The sequence below is a fragment of the Uloborus diversus genome, chromosome 4, assembly GCF_026930045.1.
Source record: "Uloborus diversus isolate 005 chromosome 4, Udiv.v.3.1, whole genome shotgun sequence".
Lineage (NCBI taxonomy): Eukaryota > Metazoa > Arthropoda > Arachnida > Araneae > Uloboridae > Uloborus > Uloborus diversus.
In genome coordinates this window covers 18895064-18919154 of record NC_072734.1, presented here as the reverse complement: position 1 = coordinate 18919154, position 24091 = coordinate 18895064, and the positions used below count along the sequence as shown (strand labels likewise).

Genomic DNA, 24091 nt, shown 5'->3' with positions numbered 1-24091 from the left:
AATTGGAGCGCCAAAATTTTGACAAAATTTTAATTTTAATGAAGGATGGAATTCTTCAAAGTGGTATTTGTAAATATAAATACAAAAAAATATTTTATTTATTGCTATTGTTTATCATTCGTATTTTAGCAAACCAACAAAAAAAACCTATTAGCTACCTTACTATTCATTATCTTAGTGAGATGTTTGTACTGTGGGTGAAAGAAAATGCAAAAATAATTTCGTAAATTGTAAATACGTAATTGTTTTTCGTAACTTCGGCTCTTTCATCAGGAGGTTCCTTTAAGAAGGCGGTCTGTTCAGAGGGTTACCCACAGTACAAAAGGTTCAATACCCTAAATGTTGGCAGGCCCTTACATGTGATTTTTTTCTTATGCAGTATTTGGAGAAATTTTCCAACAATCCTACGTTAAATCGTTTGTGACATTGCCTTTTGCCGATCTCTGTAAAACTATCTTTCCTGCCGATATTCTAAGTGTTGCACAGAAATTGCTTTCCAGAAGTTTCACTCTTCAAAAATGTTGTTGTTAGTCTTTTTAACAGATAACTAATGGATAGAGAATAGTTAAATTTTTATTACTTGCATTTAAGTTTGTATTCACAGCAGTTTTTCAATGGATTTTTAAAATTAGGCACGACTAAATCCAAGCTTTTTTTTCTCAATATTCTAATGTATAAACGTGGAAAAAAAAATTATAGAGCGAAATTTCATAACACCCCCCCCCCTCCACCCCACTCTAAGGGAAAAAAAGAATTTTCAATTCAAAAATCTTTCATCCTAAAAACTCGTCATCTTAAAAATGAAGTTGTTTCCAGTTATTTCTTTTGGTTAAATGAAAATCGCTTCAACTTTACTCTATTAGTAATCAATCCTTATCCTTTGCCATTACTGAATCTATTGAGTATTGCACTTTGATTTTTATTAATGGAACCCTATTTATTTCTTGAACCGTAAAAATTTAAATATTTTCAAACTCTTCAATTTTCTCAAATTTTTGTCGCTAAAAAGTAACTTTCAGTGATATTGACTCTTCAGTGTGACTTTCTCCCATCGATGCCGTTACAAAAATTCCTTTGAAATGCACCCCCTCGCTTCCTCTCTCCCCCAGATAAAGAGGGGAAAACTCTTTTTTAGATCTGTTAGGTTTTTTTTTTAACCCAAAAAATAAATATCAAATCATCAAAAATTATATTTTTTGAAATAACCAAAATAAAAAAAAATTCAGATTTTTTTCACATCTACGTTTTAAGCTGTTTTCAATCAAGTTTGTTCAAAGACAATTAGCCTTTTACTCTCTTTTTCACATTAGGCGCCGATCTCACGGTTTTTTTTTTTTCCCCTTAACTGGTCAAAAAAAAAAGAAAAAAAGATTTTTTGAGAACCAAATTAAAAACCTCTTAAGTGGTGCTCATTAATGATCAATTGACTCATTTTTAGTTTTTTCATTATTCTAGAGGAAAATTTAAAGAAGTTACGCAATTATTTCTATAAATTTGCTTTGGTGTTTCGATGTTCTGTATTTTAAATGTATGCATAGCAGGGCTGTGGAGTCGGAGTCGGAGTGATTGTGGGGTAAATGAGTCGGAGTCATTTGAAAACATGCCGACTCCGACTTCGGGTTTCCTTTTTTCCTTTAATTTTCACTGACACTCCTTGCATTTTTTTTGAAAACTGACTACCAATTGATTTGATTACATGTACAAAGGCCGACTAATAAGAAAATAACTGTCCTTGGGGCAACCAGCTGGCTTGATTGCTTATCGAACTTTCTGTAACAGCTATCTACGCGTCTCCTAGTTTGTTTATTTATTAACTTTATTTAACTGATAGTAACTCTCAAAATGAAACAACAAGTGAAAGCACAGGATTTGATCAACATCTTTTTGTTAAACATTAAAGGGGAGCAAATTAATCTTTTTGATTTTTAAAAAAATGGGATTTTTAAGTAAGTTTTCTCTTTAGAAATCGCAACTATTGGATGATTTGATTTTCAAATTGAACTTCTAACGTTGTATGCATCTTAGATTTACAATAAAATGCAACGCAAACATTTCATAAAAAGGAATTAATATTTCAATCTCTCACTTTAAGGGTTTCCCCCTCCCCCTCCCATGAGGGTAGAGGATTTGAGAAAAATAAAATAAAATAAATAAATAAAAAAGCCGGAGTTGGAGTCGGAGTTGGACGTTTCAAAATCCAGGAGTCTGAGTCGGAGTTGGCCATTTTTCTTCCGGCTCTACAGCCCTGATGCATAAGTTACTTATTCCTTCGAACAAAATGTAGAATAACTACAAAAATAGTTCTTTTTTTTTTAAGATTCCATTAATATCACTACTTCTATTATTATAACTGACATTTTTTTACAGTTCAAATACCTTAGTTTTTGAAAAAATATAAATATATGCTGTGAGTAAATAAGAGTGAGTTAATATATGCCATAAAAGTATTTTTTAGAGTTAACTATATAATATGCAAAAAAAAAAAAAAAAAAAAAAAGATCAATGTTACAGGGCATCGAAAGTTTTCTCCTCCATTTTCGATATTGATGTTTTAATATTAAACATCGATGTTTTGAAACATGAACATCGATTTTTTTGGAACATTTGATGATGTGTCATCGAGGTCGTATCTCTACTATTCTCCAAAAACTAATCACGATTTCGCGATTTTTTTTCAACTCGAGAATAGCTTTTTATCTTCATTCCTTTTCGTTTACTCTGAAATGAAATGACAGAAAATGTATTTTGTTCCAGGTATATTGGACAACACGACATTGACCATGATGAACATGCCACGATGCGGTGTTCGAGATAAAGTGGGCCACAGTGGCTCTGCGCGAAGGAAGAGATATGCCTTGCAGGGTGAGTTTGTGCTTTAAAATCTATTGTAGTTCAGTGGTTGAAATATAAATACATTACAGTAAAACCTGTAAAGTTGACCACCTTTGTAAGTTGACCACCTGTCTAAGTTGACCGCTTTTGTCAGGAACGGAATTAGTCCAATCTTATATAATGAAGGAAAACCTCCATAACTTGACCACCTCTGTATCTTGACTACCTGTATATCTTGACCGCTAATATACACCAGCTTTGGTTTGGAGTATTGTAAAAAATTCTTTGTAAGTTGACCACCAGGCAAAAACATTACATTGTACTAAAAGTTTCATCAGTTATGCTTCAAATAAGTAACCAGACATTTTAGAAAAACCTATGTTTCCTTCGAAAAACATTGGGCTGTTAAGTCCCTGAAAATGAGTCAAACTTCAATAAGGAGTTATTTTGTTGAAAAGTAGATTACCATGGTTACAAATGTACAAGAAAAAAAAATCAAATGAAGAATTTGAGTCACTTTTGACTTGTTATGAATTTTTAGGAATTGTTAATATCAAGTAAGTAGTTTTTCATAAGCAAAAAGGCAATTTTTTTTCATCGATTCACAGAAATTTTAAATTTGTATGATACTTTACACGTCATTCTGGTAAATAATCTCTAAAAATATTTAAACATCATTTTTTCTTGTTGTTTTAAAGTAATGCTAAACAATGAAAGTGAGTTTAAAGCATTGCAATTAGTTAAAAAATGAATGCATGGGACAAGAAATGACAAAAGAATAAAAAAAATAAAAAATATAAAGGTTTTCATTATTACCCTATATAAGTTGACCACCTGTCTAAGTTGACCACCAAAGTGCTGCACCGCAAGTGGTCAATTTACACAGGTTCGCTGTAGTGACATTATAAAAAATTTTGATGGTATTTTTTCCAACTCCTGCAATTTTTCTTTTTTCCAGATTTCGAGTGTTGAAATTTTTATCCGAAAAGAAACGGATTTGATAAGTTTTGTGACATCACTTGTCTCAAAAAATGAATTCTTTCTTTCATTTCCAACTTACGGTAATGCAAATGTAAAAAGAAGTACGAATAAATATTGTCCAATTTTTTTATTTATTTATTTTATTTTTTTAGTTTTTATTTATTTATTTTTTTTTATTTATTTTTTTTTTGCTTAACTTGTAACGTATTTGTTTAGTTGCAAGTTTGTGTGTAAGTAGAATATCCCTTGGGTATTCATTTAGTTTTGAATACCCTCGGAAAAAATTCAACTCTTAGTGTAGTTTCGCATCGAAATGAGTGCAAGTGCCTCCATCTGGTGGAAACTAGGCGTCAAAACTATGTCCACCATTGACATCCACCGCTAATGGTGGCACATGGAAGACTGGATGTCATATTGAGGGACCGCTTTAGGGCGGCAAAAGGCTGAGGCCTCTTACGCATCCCCTTTGAGGGGAAAAAAAAGTTTCAAGTAAAAAAAAAACACAAATCAAGTGTGAAAAGTAGCATGTATAGTGTGTAGTTGACACTGATATGCCAATTCGATTACTTATTCATTTTTGGAGATATTGGAAACAAAGCGGTTATTCCATTTTATTGATTCCTTACTAAACTAGTGATTTCCGGAAATCGGTTTCTCTTCATTTACATATTACGAGCTTATTGTCAACAAGTTGCCACTCAAAACCCACTCAACAAAGTTGAATGTTGTTCCTTCTAGTTCTTATTTCCACGCTACACCTAGGCGTAACAAGTTGCGGTTACAGAACCTGTCGAAAGCGATTAGAAAAGAAAACGTGTAGCGGATATCCTTATCCATTATTCTTATTCTATTTTAGTTGACGGAAAACATTTTTCTGTGCCCCCCCTCATCCTTTTTGATCTATCCACCTTTGATGACGAGTTTTATCTGAAACATACCCCTCACACTTCATTTTCCTTCTTATTATGTTACACTGACGTAAATTCTCACCCGCAGTTCGTCCTGTTTTATTGTTTTCAAGCACGATTTAAACTCAGAACACTCGATACTCAAAATTGTTGTTTTTTTTTATGTCGCTTCGTTATCAATGGCAGCAAAAAAAAAAAAAAAAACTCTACGCATTCAGTTTCCCTCACTTCAGTTTCATAAGTCTACTTTGCCATTTATTCAGTCTGGATCAGTTGACTAACTAACGCGATGGGACATAAACGAAGCTTCTAACTTTGTTTTTAGCAATGATTTTTTTTTCCTTTTCAACTGTACATTACACGAATATTTTGCTCTCAAACTGAAATTTTTTTCCGGTTCAGCAAAAACCTCTGATTTTCTGAAAGATATTCCGAAAAAGAGAAGAAACGAAACTCAAATTGAAACACCAAGAAGCTAAGGGATATTAGTTCCAAAATAAACAATTTGGCGATAACAAGTACAAATGGTAGGATACTTCCTCTTCTACTTTGTAGCAAGGAATGGTAATGGTAGAATGGTAACTGCTGCTTAAAGCATGATATGGGAAAAAATTTCAATGAAAGCCTACCTGGGACATGGTCTTTAAACACATTTCACTCGAAATTTTAAAAAGTCCACTTGCATCCCTTTGCTTCTCACTGCCTCAATTTGTGCTTAGGGTCATCTAAACCGTTTATTAATTTTACGTTAGGATTAACGACAAAAGAAACTTTATAGAGCACTATGAGTAGGCTTACCAGACGTCCCGGCTTAACCGGGACAGTCCCGGTTTTCAGACAAAAGCCCGGTGTCCCGGCCGGTTTACTTCACGTCCCGGAAAAAGATAAATTTGATCCCAAATGAATAAAAATGTCTAAAAATAATTAACTGTGCTGTATTATTTAGGATAATTACTTTATCATTTGTTACTTTGACTAACACCGAATTAGATTGAGAGGATTTTTATAACAAGATTAAAACCAAACAATTCCTTTAAAATTAAAAGCTTGTCTAAATATTGTTTAATTTTTTATTCCTCATTCAAAAGATTTTTTCTTATTAAAATAAATTGTAAATATTTAGATCAAAGAAGTTAAATGGTCAAATTATATCTCCTTATGTCATTTTCTATTAGTAGTAATTTATAATTAGTAACCATATCTTCATAGCATTGAGAATAAACTGAACAACAAAAGACTCCAAAAATCAACCACAGCGGTGTACCCTTTAGAGAACTAACGACGATAAGGAGGGGGGTGGGCAGTCTAGTGTCCCGTTTGAGCATTTCAGAAGTATGGCAAGCCGAACTATGAGTAAATTAATTAGCTTCGTTTGAACCGAAAGTAAAATGTGGCGCTATTCTGCAAACGTACCTAAAACTTGAAAAGATTCAAATATCCTGTATTCAGTAGACAAAATACTTAACTTTTGTCTGTCCTTTCGCCAGCTTTCGAAAAAGTTATGATATATTATTTATGGAGTCCGTTTAAACTAAAAGCTCTCAGCTGGAATTAGAAACTTACATTTTTAAAATTTCTTAAGACATCGCTGACGGAATTAAAAGTGAACGGACTGAGAACTAGTTTCAACAACAACTAATAAATAAATCTTTAAGTATTGTTCGAAACTATCAATCAAGCCTAAAGAACAAGTAGAGTAAGCGGAGACTCAAGTCCAATATAAAGGTGCAAAATAATACGCAAAAAAACTTTTAAATGTGAGCTCTTGTAAACTCAAGTACTTTTTTCTACTAAAAAGTCAGTTTTTCCCCTTTTTTTCGTATCAGAAAGAAAACGTAGATTTTCAAAAACCAAAGAAAAAAAATGATCACCGCTAAATTTATCGATACAAATATTTCAAAGAGAATTTTTTGCAGCATATGGGAAACTAGAAAATGAATAATTATGATAAGAAAATGTCTATGTAATGCCAAAATGGGACATTTTAGTTGGTAAATCTGCGACTGTAAAAGATAGTTTGGAAAATATGGGTACAATCGGAATTACTGTAATAATTCAAAATTGAGCAATCAGTTATTTATCTCAACTAACAAGGGAACTGAAAAAAGAAAGAAAAGAAAATGGCATTTGAAGGAGTTCATACTCTTATGTTCTGTTGAAAAGAACAGAAATATCACGCAGAAAAACATTTATTTTTAATGACACTGAGAAAACTAAACAAAAAATTAATTGAAGGAGAAAGAGGAATGTTACAAAGAAGTCTAAAACAGCAAGAAAACACGTAAGTGTTAATTTTAGGAGGTTTGTATTTTGCCGAAAAAATACCATCATGGTAACTGAAGCAAAAAGGAGGAAGGTATCTTACAAATTAATTAAAGAAGAACATGTTTAACAAATTAATTACCAAGGGGACATGATTCATTTGTTTAAATAAGATGTTACGGGGCTGAAGTTTAGCAATTAAAACAGGACAAGGGGGTCATTGTTTTAAGCTATTTAAATCTCAGGCTAACATGAATATTAGGAAAAATTATTATTTTAGCAGCGTAGTGGAACCTTGGAGCAGCTTGCCGGAAGGGGTGGTAATGAGCAAGGGAGTAGATAGTTTTAAGAGGGCCATTGATCTTCAATGGGGATTGTAAATTGACTAGGATCAGTCTAGCTGGGCCCAGAACCAGTTGCTGGTCGTCACTTTTGTATTTGTATTTGTATTTATGTTGTTTTAATATAAGAGACATCAGGATAAGATATAGTTGTCACATTTCATTAGAAGCTTCCCCTGCGTATAATATGGTTGTTGAAAATTTTGATTATTTTACCAACGACAATATTGATCGTTTAAATTTTAAGTTTCTTGGAAGCAATGGAACTCTTATAAATACGAACAACAATTTTGGAATAATTAAAACATTGAAAACTATACTAAATATTCCCTTATATTGGATAACTTGCGTACTAAGGGCTTCTCTGGACAATAGGAAAGCAACTTGAAGAATACAAAGGTACCAAGTTATCATTAAAAAAAATGAATTGCTTTTGCCATAAGATAACTTTAAGGAGTTCAGTACGTACCAGAAATTCTTGTTCCGAAATTTGTTAAGCTACGTTAAGATACACATTTTATTAAGATTTATTAAAATTGTCCCCAGGAAAAGTATTCCACTCTCATTGGGTATTGAAATCTAACCGAAATTATCATTTATGTGAATCCTGCAAACCAGCTCTTGGTAGTATTTGTTTAGCGGATGCAAATACTTTCCAAAGTACTTTGTTCTGTATTTGTACTGACTTCATGTTTAAACTAAAACTTCAATGTCTTTGAAGAAACAAAACATAAATAAGTTTACTGAAAAGGTTTTTACTAATAATCTAGGGGTGAAAAACAGAAAAATTTGTTTTCATTATTACTTATCAAAAGAGAAAAAGAATTCCTCGTATACTTAAGTTCCAACCTAGTAAGTAATACCGTTGGATTAAATCTGAAGACGGTTGTAGACATTGAGTAATAACATGCTAAAAATGGATACACATTCTAAGAACTAATTGCTTACCCAATGACGCGTCATCATTTTAAACTCCTGAATGCCTTCTTCTGAGATATTATTACTATCCAGTTAAAAACTCTTTCTTTATCAAACCCTTTTATCCTTCTTCTTCAGAAATGTGGACCTTGTCGAATGCGATGAGGTGTTAAAAGTTTTCATAGATAATAATATTTAAACGTTTATAGAACATTGTTTTAAAAATTAGGAATCAGATAAAATAGACAAAATGTAAGTTTTTAGTAGTTTTATTTCAAGTAATGTAGTACTCAGAGCTCAGTTCTCAAAATTTTAAAGATTAGCTAACCGATGTTCAAAGTGAAGAAAAAAAATAAATATTTTATGTCCTTTAAAACATCAAAAACACAAAAAAATTATTATTTTCAAGGGATTAATTTTTAAGAAAATAGATCTAACTCCTCATACAGTTAAAATTAATTTCGTGTCATATGAATTTGCACATCGTAATAAACTTAACATGCCTTTCTTTGTTAACCGCGTGAAATATCTACTTTTTTGGGGTTTACCTGGAATTTACTTATTTTAGACAATCAATGCTTTGAAATTAGTTTTTGGGTTTACCGTTCGGAAAGGGAAGATTCTTAAAAATTTAGATTGGATCCTCCTACTCTTTTTTTTTTCTTCAAGTTTAGAGTTTGGACTAATGGACTGTCCAAGTGTCAACACATGATGCTAAACTTTGAGGGAGTTAGTGAAATTGTGACAAGAGAGAGGTAGAGGTAACAAGTAGTGCGACAACACGCATTGTTTTAAAGAATATGCTCACGAAAAATATCTTGACATGTGACAAAAGTGGAGAGGGGGTAAAAAATATAGGTAAAAAGGGTTGACATCATTTATGAACAGTCCCTTAGTTAGAAATATAATTTTAGGTGGCAATCGCTCTTTCTGTCTATAGTTGTATGCTAAAGCATAAAGTAGAAATAATTTTCATATTAATTTGTGTGAAGTCGGAATTTTATACTTAATCAGAAATGTGTAATGTTTTTGCCTGTCTAAAACTACATGATAAAGCAGAAAATAAAAGTTATTTTTGTATTTTGTTCCACATTTAGGAAGCAAGTGGCGCGTGACGGATCTCACTTACAGAATCAGCAAGTATCCACGACGGCTCAAGGACAGACAGAAGGTGGATAAAGAAATAGCCAAAGCTTTCAAGGTACGTATCCCTTGATGGCGGCTGTTTGTTTTATCCGGAAAATACAAAACAATGCGACCATTGTTGGAAAAAATGAGCTGCTTGCATATGCTTATGAATAGGAAAAGCCTTTTTAATAGGTATCAACGAAGATTTTACGCGTCTGCGGCTTGGATTTGGACTTGGGGCAGAGAGGTATTGTGGTGGATTTAAGTTCTTGGGTCTCCGCTTGAAATGCAATAAATTGTTATCGGTGTAGGTTCTTTAAGTCAAAACTAAATCCTGGTGGAGGAGAATACTGATTTAAGGCAAATTTGAAACAAAGCTAATCATATAAAAAATAAATAAATAACACATCATGATGTCATTCGCAGCTATGCCATTTCGGAACTTGTTTTTCGCTTTGCTCATCCCAGGTAGCACATGTAGCGTTTAGACATTTCATAAACGTTTGAAAGTGGTTGCCACAACGTTAACTACCACTTTGCAACGTTTATGAAACGAAACGTGCTACCCGAGATGGAAACGTGCTCTTAGGGGCCACATACAGCCATCCAAAAGAGGGTGAAACTGTGAAAAAAGAAAGATGAGATCAAATCAATTATTCTTACTCAAAGAATCTCAAACTTTTCTTTATCGTAAATCATCTTCCACTTTTTTCCTAATTTTTTAAAAACTTTCCTAGGGATCTCTTCAGAGAGGAAACGTGTTCATGTCTGACTCCAAAACAGTAAAGTGGTGTGCCAAGTTTCACCTAAGCTGTTCTAAGTGAAAGTAAAATGTTTGGAAATGTCACGTCAAAACTGCAGAATTTAAACTTAAAGGGAGTTTTAAAGATTATTTCTATGAATTCCTTTTAATCCATCATTTAAAAGTTCACTTTATCCTTCAACATTTGGCGGGAGCGGGTTTTTGCTACTCACATCAAATGTGCAAGTTGCAGAAACGGATAATACGTGGCTACTGAAAAAAGTTCAAATGTACTTAATTAATACGTAATTTGTTAAATTACATGCTTAATATATAAATAAATAATGTGCTAGTAAATAGAAAACTTTTCGTGATTTCGCTTTGATGAAATTCAATCTCGTGGACTTATGGTTAAATCTCATGCACACACAATATTCACTGACATCCCTTTGCAGATCTAAACAGACCACTTTAGGACCTATTACTTACTTTTTCCCTCCTGCTTGAATTCAGATTTTTTAGGAATCATATTTAGAGTTTTATTGGAAAGGGTTTAAGTGAGTAAAGTTGGTTGCCAATGTTAAAATGACGGACTAATCATTGTCTATCAGCATATGTAGGCAAGTTCCTATTCAAAAAGTTGTTTTCTATGCGATGTTGAGCTAGCTCGTTGCATTATCGCATGTCATTCACATGAGAAAAATAAGAGAAAAGCCATGTAACCCATAAAAATCAGTTCAGAATCAGTGAAAGTCAAGACCTAAAGTGTTCTTATTCGCCAACGCATTCTCTTGGCTGGTCTTCTAAAGTTTACGGCAAAGAGAAATACATGTTTAAAAGTTGTGTGTCTTACATACCACTATTCTTCCAATTTTATAAAATGGATATCTGTAGTGGTCTATTTGTCCTCTGGAGCTTTCATACGACTTTACTCATCAAACATCTTCATTTTGAATCATCCGCTCTCCATCTCCACTCAACTGGTTGCCTGCCACTCGATCAAAGAATTATTTACATGGAAGCTGGCGGAAGCTCAACTCGTGCACTCATTTTCTTTTGTTTCTTTCTTTCTTTCAGTCTTTTTGTGTGTGTGTGTGTGTGTGTGACTTTTTACGGATTACGCGGATTTTTCGACTGTTTTAATGTAAGTTTTTAAGACCACTCTGCATTTCTATGCCAAGCATTAAACCCTGCACGCGACATTTTACATGCATATGTGCAACGACTTTTTATACATGATAGCTGTTGTCCTTTATTTCATCGAAGAAAACTAGCTGAAGAAATTCAGGATATTAATAAGTTTTACATGTAATAAACAAAAGCAAAAACAATGCACATCCGTTTTACAGGAAATCATTAAACTACATCTTCTAAGTGCAGTTCCGTTTCTCGCCATTATGCAACAACGAGATGAAATTTTATTTTACGTTTTCACATGCGTTATTTTATAAATTCTAAGCGGAATCAGTATTTTGCACTAAAATGTTATAGAGATTGTCGCAATTCTACGGGAAAATAAAATATAAGGAATAAAGATAAAATTTGAAACAAGAAGTCCAATGTACGTGGTTTCCGCTCCAAAAAAAAGCGGATATTTTGATGTTTTTTTATTTAAATATAAAGCGGTTTTATGATCGCTTTTATGCTTTTGTGTCTCTTTTACTGTAACACTATTATCGAATGGGATATCTAGTTTTCTGCATTTATGTATTATAGAAGAATAGTAATAACTGCAAACATATGTAGAACATGTACACATATATAAAATAGATAATAAAATTCCTGTAAGAGATGTAAGTTGTAAAGTTTTCCAAACTTTTATTTACTTATAGCATATATCTCTTTTAAATTGAAGATAAAATATTGGTAATGCCACCAATCATCCAAATCTTTCTGAGTTAAATAATACATTAACCTAATTTTGAAAAAATCATCTCTTATGAACCAGGCACGCATGCCTCATTCATTTACACAAAACTACTGAGCCCGTTTTTACAGAAATTGCCATTCATTGCATATCCCCATTTGATAGTTTTTATTCAAACATTTTTTTGCTCAACTACAAAGCTTATGGTCCTTCAAGAGTTGATAAAGTTTCTTTGAAACATTTTAAAAAAGAAACTACAGTTGAACTCATTTTATACGATCCCGTTTTAACACGAAATCACGGATAAAACGAACATTTTGTTCGTTAAGTTTGGTTTGCTATCTAATTACATTAGAAATTTCATGCATAATACGTGCATTGAATTGAAAGTCTCGGCTAATACGAACAAAAATTCTGACCTCTTTACTTGTTGAACACAGTAATTTTCTTTTTTAGAAATTATTCATCATTTTCTTAGGGAGTAGAAGTCTCGTTGTGTAACGAGAAGAAAATATTAAACATTTTGGGCAGAAAATAAAGTCCGTACATTTGTTTACCTATGGACATTTCAATTTAACAGGAGATAAAATTGTTCATCTTCCATTGTGGATAACAACCTATTCCGCGATTTTCGATTATCATCTTCCGTTTTCAATATTTCCCAAAACATTCATTTATATAAAAAAAAGTGATTTTTTTTTCTGAGTGTACTATGTTTTTTTGTTGTAATATTTTTTTTAATATAAGTAAGCATTTCTTAGTATTTTTCACAGTATCACTCATTCACGGTTGTTACGAATAACGGCTAACACGACCAAATTCGTAGATTCTTGACAGTTCGTATTAACGGAGTTGAACTGTATCTCCATCTCACTCTGCTTTTGACGAAACCGATACCATAACCAATTCACCAACTTCAGCATTTTAAGGCCTCCATCTTAACAACAGTCGTGAGAGATCATTAGGAAGTTCTTCCTGTCTTGGCGGTAATGGTTTGTCGAACGATGCAGTTTGCCTCACATTTCCTGAAGGTCGAGGAGAAAGTACAATGTTTTTGGCTTTGTCTTCAGCCGATTGTAAAAACGACATTGAATTTTGCAAAAAACGGCATAGCATGAAAACTTTTTTTTTCCTTTTTGCATTCTTTTCTTGACAAGTTATTCCAAGCTTTGTTTCTAAACTGTTTGTCATCATCTCATCTTTGGTTAAAATACAAGGAAGATTAATAAAAATGGTTGAACGTTTCGGACCGTAGAATATTTAATCTGAAATTCAGATCTATTCAGTTTTGTTAATAAATTTAACAAATTGATTTCAATGCTGAACTTCAGCATTTGGGCATTTTGAACTTTTTAAATAGTACAGATTTTTGAAGATTTCTTTGGTTCAAGTCAAGTCATCAGTGTGAACGCATTATCCACATTTCATAAGTTCAATCTTAAAAGTGGTTCAACTTTTATCGACAAAATTAACGTTATATATATATATATATATATATATATATATATATATATATATATATATATATATATTTGGCAATAATTACAAAGGAGATTTCGAGTATTGTTTAGTGTTCTCTTTGTTTATAATCTGTTTTCTTCATTGAAATATACAATTCTGTTGCGAATATGCCCGAGTCAGGCGCAGAAAGAACAAGAGCGTGGCGTGAAAGAAAACGTGCGGGGGAAATAATCGTTCAGCATGCAAAAAAATGAAAAGATAACAGTTTTACTTCTATCGTGTGTATTTACAGCCCCCCCCCCCTTTTTTTTTATTGGTTCTGCACAGTTAAAAGTATCTTTCTTCATCAGAGGGGTTGTTACCTCCCGCCCCCCCCCCCCTCCCCGCAACTTCGCCATAGGTTAAGTGTGCACTTGTAACGTAATAATGACGTGCTTGATTACGTACAAATGACTGTGGTAGTCGCTTAAACACGTCATTACGTGCAACATCCAGTTTTTCAATTTGAGGCTTCTCTCACTTTTATTTTTTCAAGTAAAACGAACCTCCGCGCTTATCATTTTCCATAAAATGAAAGAAGAACTCTTTATGTCATCACTGAGAAGCCCAATATTAATGCTTAAGTGGTGCATACCCCATCCCTCCCCCCACCAAAGCCAAGAAAATGCAATAGCTTAAAATGATTAATAATAAATCAAGTCAATACGTCCTTCTATTGGAGTTCTCCAAGTCAATTTGCATTTTGTTACCCGAATAGCTATAACGATCGATTTTCCCCCGGTGATAAAACTTTTCATTTTTCTACATTTATATCCTGACATACTGACGATCTCAGTACCAAAACCCGAATTATAATTTACATCACACTTTTGGAAAACATGCCAACAATTTCTTGCAGACTATGAATTATTCATAAATGAGACGATTTGCCCTTTTAACACTCAATGGCATATGTGGATAGCATATCAAATAAATACGTCACATTTTTATTCAATTCACGCACCCCCAAAAGTACTTGCAGAGATTGAGGGAAAAAACAATTTTTCTAAGCATTTTGTCACAGTAACGCTAGTTAAAGCCAAAGTTACATAGCAGCATATGGCATATATATTTTTTTTTTACAAGTGTCAAATTTTGGAATAGAAACAAGAATATAAAATGTCAGCAGCTTCATAAAATCAACATTACAATTTGAAGCTTTTCAATGTGTTTAAAAAATTAGGTGAAGATTTGCAATTTTTTTTTTATTACCATATGTTTTTTTTCCCCCGAAACGATTGAAGAATTGGCCGCACTTTTGTTTTTTAAATAATAAATGGAAATATTAATAGAAAAGTAAAACTGAAATGGAATGAAAAATATTCTTTGGTGCTGCCATCTATTATTAATATTTAAAAAGTCAAAAAATTGATATGTGCATGCAAGGAAGCCGATAACGCGAAAGAGATAGTTTTATCAATAACGCCTGTCATTTAGGGAAAACAGGAAGAAGTTCCCCCACACCTAGCTTTGCGAAATTAATGTAATTATATAGAGCAGTGGGAGTGATTTTATATTTTTTGATAAAATTTGCATTAAGCCCTTTGAGTCCCCTGGAAAAAATCGAAATGACGGCAAGAATAATATCTTCGTAATATTTTTTATCCGAAAAGAAGGGAGGGGGAGGGAGGTCGATTAACTGATTAATTAACGATTTAAAAATATTATCTAGAAACAGAAGTAAATCCGAAGAAACAAAACTTTGGGTGTAATTTGTGATTTATTTTACTGTTAGTAATTTACGGCGTCTGACCGGCACGTAGTTCCAAAAATTTTCAAGGGGGGAGGGGTGTCAACTTATTGCTTATAATATCGAAAAACAACAAAAATCATGTCCACATACTTGCAACTACATTGATTTCTCAAAGACAGCGGGGGGGGGGGGGTCGATTATCCTCCTCCTGACCCCCTAAATGACGAACCTGACGGCTGAGTCCAAAAAAAATCTAAATTTTAATCTGACGCTTCTAAAAATATTCGTCAAAGAAAAAAAAGGTAAGCAATGAAAATGAAATTTTTGTACACAATATTTTTAAAAAGAAAATCAACTAACTGCTTGTTTTACTGATGAATATGAAGTTATTTTACATTCCTACTTGATCTTTGAATCTTTTTGCAGTGGCAAGAAAATGAATTAAATTTTTCTCACTGACAGCAAAAGCTTGAGAGTTCTTCGAAATATTTGGCTTAATATTGCATAAGGAACGCAAATTTTATCTAACTTGGCTTAAAACTAACTTTTTTTTTGAAAAACAAATGTCTGTTTTTAACCGCACATCTCATACGCATTAGGTACTAACGAACACTTGTTCAGTGTATAGAGTCTTTACTACCCAAGAAATTCTCTCTTTATTTATTCAATGGGGTCGCTTCCAAAATTTTAAAAGTATTTTTTTCTGAAAGAGCATGCTTAAAAACATAGGATCTGACCATTTTTTAAATAATTTGTTTAAGTTTAATATTTTTAAAAAATTACTGAAATCTGTGCGCTTTCATTATTTACGCTTCTGTCGTGACACCATAAATAATGAAATGCCATTCTGTGTTGCCAATCACAGAGCAAAATATTTAATTACTCACGTGTATTGGCAACAATATTGTTGATAGCAAGCGTAGAGAGCAATTTTGATTCGCTTGTTGATTATCATAACGTGGAACCGTGGTAGAAAGATGCGCCGAAATGCATCATTTGTGACGTCATAAAGACCACGCTTTGTTTTCAAAATCGGACATTTTGAAAAAACTTATTAAAAAATAACTGTTGGGAAAATCAAAGTATTTTCTGGGTCCATGTTATTTTTTTTTACTCATTCTATCAATTTCAGTGACTAAAAGCATGGGCGCCCATATGCAAAGTTGCAAGGGGGGGCTCAAATATTTTCCCCGTGGTTTAGCTGGATATTTCCCCCCGTGGAAACTGATTTCAGGACAGATTAGAGTCATTAAAATTTGACATTTTTAATAACTGATTCATTAATGGCTGGAGAAGAAATGTTTTTACATTTTTGCAAAGAAAAATATACTAAAAGCAAGGAAGTTCTAATTTCAAAGGGGGGGGGGGGCGAGCCCCCCTTGCCCCCCTATATGGGCGCCCTTGACTAAAAGTAGTACTTTTGACTGAAGGAAACCACCCCATTCACAGAGATTACGTATTTCATCGCTGATGCCTCATTATAAACCACATCACGTTACCGGAATGAAATCGAAAGTTGTGAAACAAGTTTAAGAAGCTTTCAATTATGTTGGAGTTCTTGAAATAATTTCAAGGTAAATTAATACTTAGGCTTTTTGAAAATGACTTCATGTCTAAAACGGAAAATTTAAAAGAAAAGGTGGATTTTTTTATTCTACAAATTCTTGATATATGGCTCGGATAGCAATCATTCCAATAGAAATTTCTAATTTTACAGCAAGAACTCGTTTCCATAATTACGTCATTTAGAAGGCAAAAGCTAGTCTTACCTTGCTTGCGTCATAAGTGCGTCAATAAATGTAATGGATTTTTCTATTTCACCTTTTTTTAGAATATTCTGTTTTCAATTCATGTTGCAAAGGCTCTGAAACAGTGTTTTGAAAATTATGGACTATGATCATATGATCAACTCAATGAAAGATATTTCAAGTATTTTCAGTGTTAGGGAAGAATGGGGACCAAAATACAGGTTTTCACAGCTTTAAATTGGTGTTACAACAATTCCCAGAAAAATTCGTGAAGAAAATTTGAGAAAATGTTCTTGTAGTTCAGATTTATGTGTCAATGAGTATTTCTCTCTAGCTCTACCACTCCCCTCTTCCTTTCTTTTTCCCTCTCTCTCTCTCTCTCTTGCTTGTGTGTGAGACAGAGAGTCAACCTATACTTGTGAGAAGTTAAAATACTCAACTTAGGGTTCAGTATTTGTATTTTAGACTTTACCCCCTCTTCTGTGACAGTAACCGTAAAATACGTTTCATACAAAGTCCTAGCATCTATTTTACCAATACATTTCCCTTAAAATCATATTATTCAGTAAAACTTTAAGGAAGAATAATTAAAATGTGCATCAACAAAATTTTTATTTTTCCGAATTTTTCCTGTACATAAAAGATAAAAATTTAAACAAAATCGCCTCACCTAAAAAAAATGTTTTCTGTCCTTTGTATCGACATCTCATTATGCAAGTGAAATGACGCGGAAGCAAATACAAATTTAACCTTTTATTTAGTCACATTAATGATGAAATGGATAGTTTCTCTCCCTCTCCTTCCTTTACAATTTTTCACTGAATTGTTGTTTAATGTATTTTATCACATTTTTAATTCCTGTTTAACACAAAATCTGCGGTGAAATGAAAAACCCACTTAATTATATGCACAATCAAAGATTGATGATCACGGTATTGATGAGTAACACTCTTATATGTGTTCGTCATACCTTCGGAAGTTTCATCATGGTTGTTCGACAAAATGTCTGCTGTTGATAACAGTCATCTTATTTGAGATACAATTCTCATATTTCCGTCTTCCTTCAAGAAATATGATATTTTATAAGATATACGAGAAGGAATTGCACCTAAGCATTTCTGTTATAGAACAGCGATTAAAAAAAAAAAGAAAGAGTAATATTATAATCTTGCTCCTGAATGCTACACATAAATAAATAATTCTAATTTACACTTATTCAAAAAAAAAAAACGAGCTGATGTGTGCATTACATGATTTCCTTTTACTCCAATTTAATGTCATTTCCCCATTACTGGCAATTTTAATGTGATTCAGTAGTTTACTCTCTAAATATCACCAACAGTGGCCAAATTGAAACAGATTTTTAAAAAAAATCGCCAAATTTGTCGCCAAGTTTGCGACAAAACATGGCGAACAAAAGACTGGCGATATATCGCCAAGTGTCAGCCAAATTATAACACCACTTGAGTTTACATCGAAATTAACAATGATTCCTCCCCAAAAAGAGGCAAAAGACCTCTTTAGAAACACCCGATTGCAACCAAAAGGGGAGGTGCACAACTAGACCCCACTAGGAGTCTACGTACCAAATTTCAACTTTCTAAGACTTGCCGTTCTTTGAATTATGAGACATAAATACGCACATACGTACATACAGACGTCACGAGAAAATTCGTTGCAATTAACTCAAGAATCGTCATTATGGATATTTCGCGTGTCTATACATTCTTAGGCACTTATCCACGTGTGGTAGAGTCGAAAAAAAAACTCAATATTCATTCGGGGGTGAGTAAAATGGAAGTTTAGGTCGCCTTAGCCCTGGCTGTAGGGCGGTAATTTATCGAAAAAACTCATAACAAGTGTTTAAATTGTTGGGTACAGTGTTTCAACAAACTTTTTAAAAAGAAAACAAGTAATTGAACGGTGGGAAATCTTTTCTTTCCAGGTGTGGAGTGACGTCACAAACCTCAAGTTCATCAACACCGACAAAGGTCGGGTCCACATTGACGTCCGTTTCGAAGAAGGAGAACACGGTGACGGAGAGCGCTTCGACGGGCCGGGCAGGACCCTCGCCCACGCATTCTTCCCCCAGTACGGTGGCGATGCCCACTTCGATGACGAAGAGAAGTGGACCATCAACCAATACTACGGTAAAAGAAAGAAGTTACTGTAGTTTATTTGTTGCTGCTATGTAGTCAGTTTGCTTTTACGTGACAGTAATGTAACTGCCTTAACCAGTGGCGTAGCGAGAAAAAAGTCCTTGGAGGGGGTTAATTTTTTCTGAAGTTTAAAGTAAAGTCATGCCCTCAAGTTTATACACACACACACACACACACACATACACACACACACATATATATATTAGGGCTCGACCGATGGCATTTTTTGGCCGATGGGCCGATGCCGATTGTTGGCCGATTGTTCAAAGATGGCCGATGGCCGATGGCCGATTGTTTTCCTCCAAATGGCCGATTGCCGATGGCCGATGCCGTTGGCCGATGGCAAAAAAAAAAAATCTAACAGAAATAAATTGATAAGATTGTCAGGGATTTAAAGGATCATTGATTCATTTCACTTTACTTCCTTTCTACGAATAAGGAATTGTAATCACAAAAAAAAATAAAATCAGATTTCGACCTAAATTTTTATTTTACGATCACCCAATTTAAACTTCACAAGTTTTTTCGGCACATCTGTACATGCATATGTACCTAAGAACATATAGATGACCGAAATATCTATTTTGAACGCCTCCTTAGTTAATTATCGCAAAGTCTCTTGTGATGGCTTCATGCGCGTAAACTTGCGTCACTCAAAAACGTTATGAAATAGTAAGTTGAAAACTCATACGTACGTAGTATCATCTAAAAGTTCGAGGACAAGTTGTTTAAAACCTTACCCTGAATTGTTCACATTACCGAAGTACATTTATCTACAAAATACTCACCTTGAACGACTATGCACTTCTGCCAACGTTGATGTGACAAAGAAATAACATAACGTTTCGTCGGACTTAGCTCCGTGTGACTTTTACCTGTTCCCAGCAAAAAAACATTTGCATGGACGCCGCTGTCTTCCGTCAGGAGAAGAAAAAGCTGCATCACAGAAGGTAGCGAAAAATGGCTTCTAGGAGTGTTTCCAAGCGTTATATGAAAACTGGCAGAAGTATATAGTCTCTCAAGGTGCCCTTTTGAAGGTGGATGTGCTTAGGTAATGTGAACTATTTTGGGTAAGGTTTTATACAGCTTGTCCCCCGAACTTTTGGATCGTACTACGTACAATCTGTATAGGGTGTAGTTATGCTTCTCCTTTTTTGACTGCTGTATGATGGAAAAGAAAGAACAACAGCAAATAAATAAATAAATAAATAAATAAATAAATAAAATAAAAGTAAAGGAAGAAAAACAAAGAGACTGTTATTATTAAGAGACAGGCGGTGTTAATAACCAATTGTTTCTTTTTTTAAATTTAACAAATAACTAAGGTTTCAGTAATATTGTAATAATGTATGGATTTAGGTACACTAAATATCGTTAAGAAACATTAAATTATGTTGTTTAATCATTCAAAAAAAATTAAGAATAAAACTATGAATCCGTCATAAATTACGCAATTAAAGTGGAAATATTGCACGTAGACATTTTTTAGTCATCAAATTAAACAAAAAAGGGAACAGATAAATTACAATATTAAATCATAATAGGAATGTTTTTATACTTATTTAAAATTTATGAAAGGAAAAGTTTGCATTTTTCATAAAAGCTATAACCGTGACATAAATTTTGCGAAAAAAAAGAAATAGCCATGAAAAGAACGAGGTTCTTAAAACTCAGCCACAATAAACAAACTCAATATTTACATTAAGTTAATAACTGAATACATATAGTACTTGATCTGATGTTTTCACACGTAATATTGAACAATTTGATTGTTTAATCTTTTATGAAGCACTACAAACAAATTCAAATTAAATTTTGAAATTTAACAATAATTTTCTGAAATTTAAAAAATTGCATAATAGAAAATCCTAAGAAACTTTTCTATAACATATTATTAAAAATATGATGAAAACGAAAATAACTTATTCATTTATTTTATATATATATATATATATATATATATATATATATATATATATATATATATATATATATATATATATATATATATATATATATATATATATATATATATATATATATAAATTTTCTGTGCATACGTTTGTCACCATAAGGCTTTTTTAAACGGCTTTTAATCAAATTTTTGTACGTAAATCAGTTGTGGGAAGCATGGTTTCGAAGCGCGATGGATTGAATCGGAAACGTTTTTGTTAGCTAATTAATTTAAACATTGGATGGCTATATTTCCCAGTTGATTTATATTTATTTTAACCTATTGTTGAGCGAGAACTGAAATAATTATTTAACCCGTTGCCAAAGGACAATAAGAAAACCAGCTCTGCTTTTTATAATGAAACGCTTAGAAGGCTAAAAATGTACAGTCTTGAGCAAAGAGACCGAGGGGACATGATTCAGTTGTTTAAATTTATTAAAATGAAAGATGTTACGGGGCTGAAGTTTAGCACTGAAATTAGGACAAGGGATCATTGTTTTAAGCTATTTAAATATCAGGCTAACATGGATGTTAGGAAAAATTATTATTTTAGCAGGGTAGTGGAACCTCGGAACATTTTACCGGAAGAGGTGGTAATGAGCAATGGAGTAGATAGTTTTAAGAGGGCCATTGATCTTCACTGGGGATTGTAAATTGACTAGGACCAGTCTAGCTGGGCCCAGAGCCTGTTGCTGGTCGTCACTTTTGTATTTGTATTTGTAATTTCCTACTGTAATATGTCAATTGAGAATAGATAAAACGTAGAAAGAGAGTAAAGTCTTCATTTCTTGAAAACAACGATTTTAGGATAATGATATCGTTAAAGTACTATGATATGTTTTAAATTAATGTACTGGAAGGTTCATGCAAAACATGTGTCCTGTCGTCGTAGTTGAACCATGTGACCGGATCGGTGCTTTAGGTTTACCTAACCAAATGATCAGAAAGTACCGTACCTAGCAACGTTTGTTTCTCGGCTCAAATACATCTGAGTTTTGGAACCAATGTCAAGAATACTTTAAGGATTGTTAAACTAAACAGTACATTATTAAAGGAAAAGATGATGGAATTTAAAGACGAAACAAATTTTATTTTCGTCCAGATAAATTACAACAGGGTAGTTCTGTACACAAAAGATCAATGCATCTTCATCTTTGGTGGAAAGTACAAATTAGGAAATGTATGGAGTTTTAAAAGTCTTCGTTCAAAAGATAGGACCAATAATCGATCGGAGTTGGCTTCGCTCACAGATTGGCTGGATTAAGTAACGTGGTGGCTTGGCGACTTTGGCTATAAACAATTGAGTTGCTTGATCATTTGTTTACATTTAAAGCTACTGTTAATGTAATTTATTGTATTTTCTGTTTATTTGGCGAAAATATTTCGAATTGCAAAGAATTGTTTTTTGTTTTCAAAGAGTGTTTCGTCGCTTTGATTAAAGAATGTGTTTATTTTACATCGTGTGGGGGGGGGAGTGATTTTCGCTTATTGAGAGAACTATTTTTACCTTTATCATTTTTTAAACGATATCCTTTCGATTGTTTTATTCCTTTTCATATGGGGGATGTTGCAGTGGGATTTTCCGTTTGTTCTAGATGGGTAGTTAGTTTTTTACACTGAGGACGCTTCTTATCCTTTGAGTATGGGGGAAGGAACAAACCAAAAATAAAATACTATGTTAATAAAACAACTGTCTAGTGGGCATTAGAAAAATCAAGTTGTAATAAATGTACGCATTTTGACATCAAGCAGCTTAAAACATTTTCATTTTACTTATTTTTTTTTCAACAAAAGGGTTCAAATACTTGGTAGTTTATTGAAGTTTTTTAACTTTTCAATTACAAAGTTTGAACAGAACAACGTCTGTCGGGTCTTCTAGTATATATATAAATAGTTACTCACAGCAGAAAAAAAAAATCGATCGCTATTAATGATGCAAAAAAGATGGCGCATTACGAAATATAGGTGAAACAAGTATAAGAAATACGCAAGATGATATTTCTTGACCAAAATAAATAATCGCTAAATATTTAAGAAGTGCTTGAAACGACGAGGGTGGGTTAGGGGGGTCACCCTCTGATTTTGGAGTGACTCACAACCAGGGGCGGCATTTCAGCATTTCATTTGGGGGGTCGAGTTTCTTAAATATGTATTACCGCAGTGCGGTAACAAACACACATTAGCTAACAGGAAGTGGTCATAAAATCGATTTAATATGAATAAAAATTAGTGCTTAGAAGCAATTAAAATTTTGATTCATTTTCTAATAAGTTATCATACAAAACATCTCGATAATGAAGCTTTTATACCTTTTGGAAAAGTTTTAATACATGTTTTTTGGAATTCAGAAGAGCCGGGAATCGTCTTACTATCAGTGCCCAGTGTCGTGCTGTTTTGCCAGTACAGCTAAATAGAAAAGGTTTTTTCTTTCTTTTTTTTTCTTTTTCCTATTGTGCTTCGAAAATATTTCTCTAACTTAACAAAAAATTTTCTCTACCAGCTGAGCTGATTGGAATCGTTAAAAAATAATTGAAGTAACAAAGTTATGTATGAAAACACTTTTTATGTCTTGCTCTTCAAAATCACAGGCAACTTCAAAAATTGCGAGGAGCTTAATTTTTTATCATTGAATAATCTAGTCTCGTCGGCGCTCTCAGCTTCAATGAGATGTCGTCTACCACCAGCTCTGTTATTCACTATTCCAGGCTGAAGAGTCCATAACAAAGACGGAACTGCAGTCTCTGGGTGTGATAACCGGTCTGTCGGTATTTTGTCTGTAATTTTTCTTGCCTAGTGCTAAAAATTTTACTCATAATTGAAACATTTTATTTTTCGTTTTCAAAAAATCCAATCCAGATAATATAGAGCCAACCATGCAGAAAAATAATTATCATCAAATCTTGTGTTAATTTTATTCGAAAAACTATCTATTACTTCATACAAAATATTAAAAAATCAGTGTTTGACTTCACATCATCATGTGGATTTTTCTTTTTTTTTAGCACCTTTTTAAAATTGGCTAGGAGGAAGAATATTTTTGAAAACGTTTCACCATTGA

General features: G+C 33.1%; 1 protein-coding gene across 1 annotated transcript in view; it reads left to right on the top strand.

Annotated features, from left to right (window-relative positions):
• Nucleotides 1-24091, top strand: part of LOC129219910 (stromelysin-3-like) — a 105101-nt gene that overhangs the window by 57381 nt on the left and 23629 nt on the right. The window contains exons 3-5 of the mRNA XM_054854224.1: nucleotides 2755-2862; nucleotides 9340-9443; nucleotides 18866-19070. Of these exons, the coding sequence (XP_054710199.1) occupies nucleotides 2755-2862; nucleotides 9340-9443; nucleotides 18866-19070 (417 nt within the window). The remainder of the gene's footprint in view (nucleotides 1-2754; nucleotides 2863-9339; nucleotides 9444-18865; nucleotides 19071-24091) is intronic.